This window comes from Mus caroli, unplaced genomic scaffold (assembly GCF_900094665.2).
Source record: "Mus caroli unplaced genomic scaffold, CAROLI_EIJ_v1.1 scaffold_10024_1, whole genome shotgun sequence".
NCBI lineage: Eukaryota > Metazoa > Chordata > Mammalia > Rodentia > Muridae > Mus > Mus caroli.
The window spans coordinates 42230-53546 of record NW_018391414.1 but is presented as its reverse complement, the minus strand read 5'-3'; the positions used below and the strand labels follow the sequence as shown (position 1 = coordinate 53546).

At 40.4% G+C, this 11317-nt stretch overlaps 1 protein-coding gene across 1 annotated transcript in view; it reads left to right on the top strand.

The window, feature by feature from the left end:
• LOC110289168 (cation channel sperm-associated protein subunit beta) overlaps positions 1-11317 on the top strand; it is a 51169-nt gene that overhangs the window by 6513 nt on the left and 33339 nt on the right. Inside the window, exon 2 of the mRNA XM_021155337.1 lies at positions 8755-9084. Within this exon, the coding sequence (XP_021010996.1) occupies positions 8829-9084 (256 nt within the window). The 5' untranslated portion in view covers positions 8755-8828. The remainder of the gene's footprint in view (positions 1-8754; positions 9085-11317) is intronic.

Sequence of the window (11317 nt, the reverse complement as noted above, 5' to 3'; positions counted from 1 at the left end):
GTGTTCTCCTGTATTTCTTTAAGTGAGTTATTAAAGTCCTTCTTGATGTCCTCTACCATCATCATGAGATATGCTTTTAAATCCAGGTCTAGCTTTTTGGGTGTGTTGGGGTGCCCAGGACTGGCTGAGGTGGGAGTGCTAGGTTCTGATGATGGTGAGTGATCTTGGTTTCTGTTAGTAAGATTCTTGTCTGCCTTTCGACATCTGGTAATCTCTGGAGTTAGTTGTTATAGTTGTCTCTGGTTAGAGCTTATTCCTCTCATGATTCCATCTATTAGCAGACCTGGGAGACTAGCTCTCTCCTGAGTTTCAGTGGTTAGAGCACTCTCTGCAGGCAAGCTCTCCTCTTGCATGGAAGGTAGACAGATATCTGGCATTCAGACCTGCCTCCTGGTAGAAGAGGAAGGCCAGAAACAGGGCTTGTCCCAGAATCTGTGTAGCTTCTGTAATTTACATTCTCACCTGCGCAGACTAGTCTCGGCCAGATCCGGGAACCAAGATGGCTCCCCCAGGTGCTGCAACAAAGCCCTCCTGGGTGGGGGAGGACACCTCTCCTCTGGCAGGGAAGGTGCCCGGATGTCTGGAGCCCAAAATAGGGTCCACCCCAGAAGCTCAGTGGCTTCTTCCTGTCCCAGAAGCTATTAGCCTCTGCAGCCCACACTCTCACCTGCGCAGACCAGTCTTGGTGGAATCTGGGAACCCTCAGGATCATTTTTTGCATTTCCCTGATCACCAAAAACTTTGAACATTCCTTATGTACTTCTCATCCATTTGAGATTCATCTTTTGTGAATTCTCTGTTTAGTTCTAAATGCCATTTTTAATCATTTTTTATTAAATTAATATATTTTTTACACTCCATATTCCATTCCCCACTCCCCATCTACCTTCTGATTGCTCCACATCTGACACTTCCTCCACACACCCCACCCTACCTAACTGCTAAACACCCTGGGGCCTCTAGTCTCTTGAGGGTTAGGTATATCATCCCTAAATGAACACAGACCTGGAAGTCCTCTATTGTAAGTGTGTTGGAGGCCTCATATCAGCTGGTGTATGCTGTCTGTCTGGTGGTCCAGTGTTTGAGAGATCTCAGGGGTCCAGATTAATTGAGACTTCTGGTCCTCCTACCGGATCACCCTTCTGCTCAGCCTCTTTCAGCCTTCCCTAATTCAACAACAGGGGTTAGCTGATTCTGTCCATTGGTTGAGTGGAAAAAACCACCATGATCATCTTAATAGGTGCCGAAGAAGCATTTGACAAAACTCAACTCCCCTTCGTGGTAAAAGTCTTAGAAAGATCAGGAACTCAAGGTCCATAACTACACATAATAAAAGTAATCTACAGCAAACCAGTAGTCAACATCAAACAAAATGGAGAGAAACTTGAAGCAATCCCATGAAAATCCAGGACTACACAAGGCTGTCCACTCTCTCCCTACCTATTCAATATAGTTCTTGACGTTCAAGCCAGAGCAATTAGACAACAAAAGGAAGTCAAATGTATACAAATCGGAAAAGAAGAAGTCAAAATATCGCTTTTTGCAGATGATATGATAGTATACATAAGTGACCCTAAAAATTCCACCAGAGAACTCCTAAACCTGATAAACAACTTCAGTGAAGTAGCTGGATATAAAATTAATTCAAGCAAATCAGTGGCCTTTCTCTACACAAAGGATAAACAGGCTGAGAAAGAAATTAGGGAAACAACACCCTTCACAAGAGTCACAAATAATATAAAATACCTTGGTGTGAGTCTAACTAAGGAAGTGAAAGATCTGTATGATATGAACTTCAAGTCTCTGAAGAAAGAATTCAAAGAAGATCTCAGAAGATGGAAAGATCTCCCCTGTTCATGGATTGGCAGGATTAATATAGTCAAAATGGTCATCTTGCCAAAAGCAATCTACAAATTCAATACAATCCACATCAAAATTCCAATTCAATTCTTCACAGAGTTAGAAAGGGCAATTTGCAAATTTATCTGAAATAACAGAAAACCTAGGATAACATAAACTATTCTCAACAATAAAAGAACCTCAGGTGGAATCACCATTGCTGACCTCAAGCTGTACTACAGAGCAACTGTGATAAAAACTGCATGGTATTGGTACAACAACAGACAGGTAGATTAATGGAACAGAATTGAAAACCCAGAAATGAACCCACACACCTGTGATCACTTGATCTTTGACAAAGGAGCTAAAACCATCCAGTGGAAAGAAGACAGCATCTTCAACAAATGGTGCTAGCTCACCTAGTAGTTAGCATGTAGGAGAATGTGAATTGATCCATTTTTATCTCCTTGTACAAAGCTCAAGTCCAAGTGGATCAAGGACCTTCATGTAAAACCAGAGACACTGAAACTTATAGAGGAGAAAGTGGGAAAGAGCCTTGGAGATATGGGCACAGGGGGAAAATTCCTGAACAGAACACAGAGGTCTTGGGCTGTAAGATCAAGAATTGACAAATGGGACCTCATAAAATTGCAAAGCTTCTGTAAGGCAAAGGATGCTGTTTGCTTCTTTTTGTTCTGAAGTCCTCAGGTGTGCTGTTGAGAGTGTAGGATCTCTCCAATTTCTTTACCAGGGCACTTAGTGCTATGAATTTTCCTCTTAGCACTGCTTTCATTGTGTCCCATAAGTTTGGGTATGATGTGCCCTCACTTTCATTGAATTACAGGAAGTCTTTAACTTCTTTATTTATTTCTTCCCTGACCATGTTGTCATTGAGTAGATAATTGTTCAGCTTCCATGGGTATGCAGGATATTTGTTGTTTTTTTCATTATTGAATACCAGTCTTAGGCCAAGGTGATCTGAAAGAATGCATGGGATTATTACAATATTTTTGTATTGGTTGAGGCTTCTTTTGTGACTGGTTATATGGTCAATTTTGGAGAAGGTACCATGAGGTGCTGAGAAGAAGGTGTATCCTTTTGTTTAGGGTGAAATGTTCTGCAGATATCTGTTAAATCCATTTGGTTTACTCTGTCTCTGTTTAGTTTTTGTTTCAATGACCTGTCCATTACTGAAGGTGGGATGTTGAAATCTCCCACTATTTTTGTGTGGATTTCAATGTGTGTTTTGAGCTTTAGTAAAGTTTCTTTTATGAAAGTGGGTGCCCTTGCATTTGGTGCATAGAAATTCAGAATTGAGACTTTCTTTTGGTGAATTTTTCCTTTGATGACTATGAATGTCCTTTCTCATCTTGATTGATAACTTTTGGTTGAAAATCTATTTTATTTGATATTTCTATGACAACTCCAGCTTGTTTCTTGGGACAATTTTCTTGGAAGACTATTTTCCAGCCTTTTACTCTAAGGTAGTATTTGTCTTTATAATTGAAGTGTGTTTCTTGTATGCAGCAAAATGCTGAATCCTGTTTGCATATCCACTTTGTTTGCTTATGTCTTTTTATTGGTGAGTTGAGTCCATTAATTTTGAGGGATATTAAAGACAGATGATTGTTACTTCTTGTTATGATTGTTTCATATGTGCATGAGATTCTCTCCTTTTGGCTTTGTTGTGAGATTACTATCTTGTTTTTTCTTTGGTGTAGATATCCTTCTTGTGTTGATGTTTTCCTTCTAGAATCCTCTATAGGGCTGTATTGTGTTTGAATTTGGTATTGTCCTGAAATATTTTGTTTTCTCCATCTATGTTGATTGATAATTTTGCTTGGTATAGTAGCCTGGGCTGGTATTTTTTACCTGTGTCCAGGATCTTCTGTCTTCTAGTGTTTGTGTTGAGAAGTCTGGTGTAATTCTTAAAGTTTTGCTTTTATACATTACTTGGCCTTTTCCCATTTAATATTCTCTCTTTGTTCTTTATATTTAGTATTTTGATCATTATGTGATGAATTTTCTTTTCTGGTCCAATTTCCTTGGTTTTCTATAGGCTTCTTGTACATTTATGGCCATCTCTTTAGGCTGGGGCAGTTTTCTTCTATGATTTTATTGAAGATGTCTTTGGGTCTTTTAAGCTGGGCATCTTTGCTCCCCTCTATTCCTACTAATCTTAGATTTGGTATTTTCATTGTGTCCTGGATTTCCTGAATGTTTTGAGTTAGGAGTTTTTTATCTTTTAAATCTTCTACACCTGAAATTCACTCTTCTATCTCTTGTATTCTGTTGGTGATCCTTACATCTGTAATTCCTGACCTCTTTCCTAGGTTTTTGATTTCAAGAGTTGCCTCCATTTTTATTTTCTTTATTGTTTCTACTTCCACCTTTAGGTCTTGGGCTGCTTTGTCCAATTCCTTCATCTTTTTGTGTTTTCCTATATTTCTTTAAGGGATTTATTTGTTTCCTCTTTAAGTGCTTCTACCTATTTACCTGTGTTTCTTTCAGTGAGTTATTTTTATTCTCCTAAAGGGCTCTATTATCTTTATGAAATAGAATCTTTGATCCTGATTTTCAGGTGTGTTGGTATGTCCAGGGCTTGCTATGTGGGAGAACTGGGTTCTGATGGTGCCAAAGTATACTGTTGCTTCTGGTCTTGTGCTTGCCTCTTCCCATCTGGTGTTTGCTGGTCTGGGTGTCTCTGTCTAGAGCCTACTTCTTCTGGCCCTGAGTTCCTTCAGGTCTCCTAGTAAGCCTCTGGCACTGACCTCCTGTGGGGCCTTCCAACTGTAGGGTCTTCAGAGGGGCATGTATGCTGGTGACCTGTTGATCTGGCTGCAGTGGCTCTTCTGTGAGGCTTCAGACTGTGGGTTCTTCATAGGGGCAGAGAAACTACTGATTTGTTCCCCTGGCTGCAGCAGATCTTCTGGAAGACCTTCAAACTACTGTTGGGTCTTCAGAGGAGTAGTCAAGCTGTTGCCCTGTGTGCAGCTGTTCTCCGGGGAAGCCTTCAGACTGTGAGCTCTGTTGCCCTGCGTGCAGCAGAACTCCAGGGAGGTTTTCAAATTGTTGGGTCAGTTGCCCTGCATGCAGCATAGCGCTTGAAATGCTTTCAGGCTGTGGTGTCTTCAGGAGAGCAGCGAAATGGGCGATCTGCCCTGGCAGAAGGTGCTGGCCAGAAGGCTAAATTTTGGGTTTTAATTTGAACTTTCTCCCTCTCTACTTCTCTCTCTCTCTCTCTCTCTCTCTCTCTCTCTCTCTCTCTCTCTCTCTCCTCTATCTTGCACTCTCAAATTTCCCTTATTACAAGGCAGGGTGAACCTCAGAATCATATTTCTCCATCTTCTTTTTTAATGTGATATGATTCATGGTATGGTTTTAATTTGAAGTCCAGGGCTGTAAAGTTAGCTCAGCAGTTAAAAACATTTGATGCTCTTTTAGAGGATCCAGGTTTGATTCCCAGCCCTCACATGGTATTTCACAACTGTAAGATCATGAAAGGCAGCCTGGTTCCTGGTGGAGCTAAGGTTAGAAATGCCAGTGACCCTAAAATGATGGCAGGCATTTTGCCTGGTTCCCAAACACTAGGCTCCTGACATGAGGCCCCAGCCCTCCATAGATTTGTGCCCATCAGTCACATAATGGCAACACCCACAGTTAGAGCACATGACCACAGGTCATGTAGGCTCAAGCCATATCTCCATTTTAATGAGGTTCATAAAGACCTGAAAGGCTTAGCCAATTAAGCTTTCCTTCCCCGACATTCTTCCCTGCAAAAGGGATTTAACCTCAGGTCCACCCTGAGAAGTGGGTTATGGTTTGACTCATCCACTTTTGGACATGACAATAAGTGCCTTAAAACCGTGGACTGTCTCTTTTCAACAGGATCCACTGTGGGGAGCCATAGAGAAAGCCTTCACCTATAGAGCCCCCTCTAATCTCCCATACAAGGCCTCTCTGTTCTCCCAGCTATGACCACCAAGCCAAGCCAGCTGCCCATCAACAAGCCAAGGACTCCTGCCCACTTGATCAAGCCAGAGCTCCCCTCTCTTCACCCTTAGCCCCGAGCTAGCTCCAGCCCATGAGCCCCCACTCAGTTTTCATCTCTTCTGTGGCTCCCCATGGTGCCTGGGTGCCCAAGAGTCTGAGAACCAGATAGTCCTGGCCTTCCTGAAGACCCAGGGACCTCCAAGCCAGCTCTGGCTGCCCCTGCCCCGGGACCATAGACTGTGCTTCCCCAGCCCCAGATTGGTTTCCTGCAGCATTCCATAGCCCCACACCCATCTAGCAATAGGGTGGGGTAAGTGCAGTTCAAGCTCTGTGGCATAACAGACACAGGACCCCACTAATGCTACATACAACCATTTGTATCTCTAGTCTCAACGGTTGTGAAATTATTTTCTTTCTCTGCCAGCACCACTATGTTTGTGGTACACTTACATACATACAATGAAAACATAGATAAACATAATAAATCGAATACTTACCTTTTAAATAGGAAGTGTAAGTATTTATTATTCACAAAGAACAAAAAAGAACAGGAAGGAGGATAGGTGAGATAGGTAAAGAAGGAGGGGGAAGGGAGAGAAGGTAGATTCTTGTGTGTGTGTGTGTTTGTGTTCTGCAAAATTTTGTCTTGGTTTATGTCTTTTAGCTAATGGGTATGCCTGTTTTGCTTTCATATATGCATGTGGACTGTCCATGCCTGCAGAAGACAGGGGATTTCAAGGACCAGCCCTGGGTCCTCTGGAAGAGCAGCAAATGCTCTTAACCACTGACCTATCTGGAGCCAAAATGGGACAGGCTAATAACTAGCAGGTGGTCTTCCTGAGATGGCCTGCTTCAGATTATTATATAATCTGTGACAAGTTTGCCCTTAGAAAGGCTATAAGAAATTCATTTAACAAAGATTTCTGCTATTAATATGCTTTTCCTGTTATTATTAAACATATATAACAATCACTAAGAAATAGCACACCCCTTTGAAGATCTATGAAGATATACTGCCTTGCAGTGATGCTATATAGACAAATAGATGACTTCTTTGGTCTTAATGATGATCCTATAAGAATTCCTAAAGTTATATCAGTAATTATTAAGCTCTTTTATAGTGGACTGCTTATTAGACCCTTTTCTGATAGTCAAAACTGCAATGAGAACTCTGTCAGTCTCCCAAGTGCCACCGGTTAATTGCTCTTAGACAGTAACCAGAGTTTCTCCTACTCAGAGCACATTCCAAGAGGTTGTAAAACTATTAACCAAAGGTCATAAAAAGGAAACTAATGATTTATTATAGGTGCTAGGGCAGAAGATAAAATATTGACTGGGTTTATCTATACAAAACTTAGTTATGGTTTTAAATCATCACTGGCCTGTAGAGCTGTGACAGGTGTTGGATGTTTAGCCAGATAATTATTCCTAATTGATATGCATGTAAATATTCTCTGTTGTAAACTTCTATTTCAATTTATGATTTGATTTTTTGTGTGTGAGATATTTACCTGTGATCATGTATTCTGAAAGATGTTTAAATGCTGAGGAAAAGAGAAGAGTCAGAACTGAGCTGAGAAGAACTGAGCTGAGAGAGGAACTGAGCTGAGGAGAAGTTTTCAGACAGAACACTTTTTAGACAGAACTGAACTCAAGAAGAACATATAAGTATAGGCACAGCATTAGAAGAAAAAGCATTGAGAGTTAGAGCATTATTGTGACTTCAGACCAGGAGGAGAGAGCAAGATTAGAATTAGAATGCAGAGTGAACTAACTTAGAAATTTTAGGTTTAAAAAAAAAAAACTAAGAGAGCAATGTGTAGAATGTAGAGGGAAAGAGGAAAAAAGAAGCTGCAGAGAGCAGAAGGAGCAGGTAGACTTCTCCTTACCATGAGACAGAACAGGTCTTTCTTAAGAACAAAGCAGGCTTAGTCTTATTAAAAGGAACAAAGCTTTTTTTCTTACAAACTTAGGTTTAATTCATTTCACATTAAAAGGGTAGAAGCTTTTATTTTTCACTATGCAATAAAGATTGGGATTTAATTTTTCATCCAGAATGAGTGAGTTCTTTCTGCACCAGTGCTTGGTCTTTGCTCCATGTGTAAGTATGGATGTGTGTGTAAGTATGTAGTTGTGAGAATATATGCATGTGTGTGTATAAGTATGTAATTGTGAGGATGCATGCAATTTGGGCCCAACTGGGTTTAATGGAAATGTATAAATGAGCATGTGTGAATCTGTATATGAACTTACATGAGTTTATGCATATTTGCTTATGTAAAAGCTTTTCCTTCTGCAAGTGTTATAACACTAATGGTTCAGTAGAAGTTTATTGCTCCAAACTTCCCACTAGCCCAACAAGCAAGAGGCATCAGGACAAAAGGGGAAAAGCTTCAGGGGTTAGTTTTTTACTCAGTCTCCTGCTGTTTTAGGATGAGATGCTAAGTGCCAGAGACTGCAGTTTCTAGCCTCAGAGGAACAGAGAAGGCAGGTCAGCTACAGTAGAATAGTAATGTAGACTTAAATAAGCAAACTTTTTATTATACAGCAACCCTAAATATCTCTTAAGACCAAGTCTTACCCCTCTGCTGTTTCACTTTCCCTTCTGCTGTCTCAAGAAGAACCAACAAGAAAGATCCTCCACTGGGGCTGGGCCCCAGCACTGACCCATCTCTCTAGCCTTTCTGCTGAGAATTTTATACAATGATTGTAAAGTAAACATTAAAAGATAGCTTTGCATATGACAAATTCTTAACTTTCTATAAAATACTGTAATTTAGTTGAAACTGAAGTTTGGAAAATGTTCTGAGGCTATGATCATTATTTTAAATATCCATGAAACATTTGTTAATTATGATCACATTTGCTTAATAAACATTAACTGTTCTCTTCTATATGATATATTCTCTATATTATCTTCAGATCCCCTGCATGAGCTTAAATCTACAGATGTAGAAAAGTCTGTGTTAATACCTGGCTATAGCAGCTTCCTGATCATGAGCATTAAGGATAAACGGACTGCTTCTGCCTTGGCTACTATGCCTCAATCAATAAAATCAAAACTGAGGTTTCTAACAGGTTCTTGGTTCTTATACAACTTTGGCACGGCTGGAGGACGGAAATGGAGCATAAGTACAAGACAATGTAATTATTGGATTCAACAAGATAGTCTTGATTTTATGTCCCTTAATCTTGTGAAGTATATTGATGTGGGAAACAAAATAGATTTTCAATTTAAGATTATTCCAAAAGGTAAGCTTGCTTTTATTAAAAAGAAGAACTTGTTTCTTTTCTTAAGTATAAAACATACTCTTCGATATTCAATGTGGCTCCCTGGTTGCTAGGATTCTACTACTAACAGATGCTGTTCTGATTATGGTTATATTCTAAGCTCTATGCTAAATGTTTTATAGACATTTTTAATGTTTATAGTCACTCTAAAATCTAGACAATAATTTCTTTTTTTAAATTGTTTAAATAAGTCAGGCAAATAGTAGCACATGCCATCGCTGTGAGTTCCAAGCCAGCCTGGTTTACAGAGTGAGTTACAGGACAGCCAGGTTGGTTACACAGAAAAACCCTGTTTCAAAAAATCAAAGGGAGAAAATGCAGAAATGAAGGTAAATTCATAGTCAACACTTCAGTCATATTCCCTCTTCCTAGCCCTGGCATTCCCCCACACTGGGGCATAAGGGCCTCTCCTCCCATTGATGTCAGACTAGGCCATCCTCTGCTGCATATGCAGATGGAACCATGAGTCCCACCATGTGTGCTCTTTGGTTGGTGGTTTAGTTCCTGGGTTAGTTCATATTGTTGTTCCTCCTATGGGGCTGCAAACCCTTCAGCTCCTTGGGTCCTTTCTCTAGTTCCTTCATTGTGGATCCTATGCTCAGTCCAATGGATGGCTAAAAGAAAGCTTTAATTTCTTTGCTACAGCATTATTTAACTTAGGTATTTTTAAAGAATATGTTTATTTTTATTTTGTGTCTATGAGTGTTTTGCCTGCATGTGTCTGTACCATGTTTCTCCAATGGTGACCATAAGAGGGTTTCAGGTCCCCTGGAACTCAATGACACATGTTGTAACCTACCATGTGAGTGTTGGGAATCAAACCAAGTTCCTCTACAAAAATTTCAAGTTCCCTTAACCACTGAGCAATGAATCTTTCCAGCCGCTATTTGAGGTATTTAATTCAAGGTACCTTATATTTTCACATAATTATTTTAAAACCTGTGAAAGTACACTGGCAAGATGGCTCAGCAAGTTAGGACCCTTTCTACCAAGACTGCCATCTGAGAATCATGATCAACATAGTGGAGGAAGAGAATTAAGAACCAAGTCCCATAAGTAGTCCTCTGACGTTCCCAAGAGCACCATCTCATGCACACACCTGCATTAATATGCAGACACACAAACATTCTCTCTCTCTCTCTCCCTCACACACACACACACACACACTCACCCATGCACAGAAACACAAATGTACATGCATTGTTAAGTAAACAAATACATTTTAAAAATAAATGAAACTACAATAATAATAAAATGCATGTGAGACCTGAGGACTAATGAGAAGACTCAGTGAATATAAGTACTTGCCATGCAACTCAGACAACCCAAGCTTGACCACTAAACCACACAGCTGAAACAGAGAATTAACTCCCAAAAATGATTCTCTGCCTGCACATGCCCACCATGACATTCATATATGTACACTTAAATACACACACATCATATACCCACAACAATAATGAATTAGTAAACAATCATAAGAACTTTTAAGAATTTTACGTAGGTGAAACCAAAACTTCCAAGTCTAAAGTTTCTCTAAAGTAATGGGATGTAATGAGCCATTAGATTAGATTAGATTAGATTAGATTAGATTAGATTAGATTAGATTAGATTAGATAAGGAAGGACTGGGTCCTGCGACAACTACAGGCAGCATGGCAATTGAAAGAAGGAAGACCCCTATCTGATTTAGGATAGGTAAAGATCCTTTCCCAATCTGTTGGTGGTCTTTTTGTCTTTTTGACGGTGTCTTTAAATGTGGTACATTTACACAATGGAGTACTATCCTGAGCTTTTGTCCCCACTGGCAAGAACACGCTCAGGACAACCAGAATCTTCTGCAGCAAAAGCTTTATTGCTCACTTCTTCAGGATCCAGTGGAGAAGAGAGAGAAAATGGCGGAAACCCGTCCCTTTTATGGAGGATTGTCCTCTGCCTCGGACGTGTCACTCCCTGATTGGCTGCAGCCCATCGGCCAGAGTTGTCGTCACGGGGAAGGCAGAGCACATGGAGTGGAAAGCTACCCCGGCACATGCGCAGCTTGCTTGTTTACTACTTAGAATACGGGTGTCAGCGCCATCTTATAATGGCGAATGTGAGGGCGGCTCCTCACAGAGTACTACTCAGCTATTAAAAGGAATGAATTTATGAAATTCCTAGGCAAATGGATGGACCTGGAGGGCATCATCCTGAGT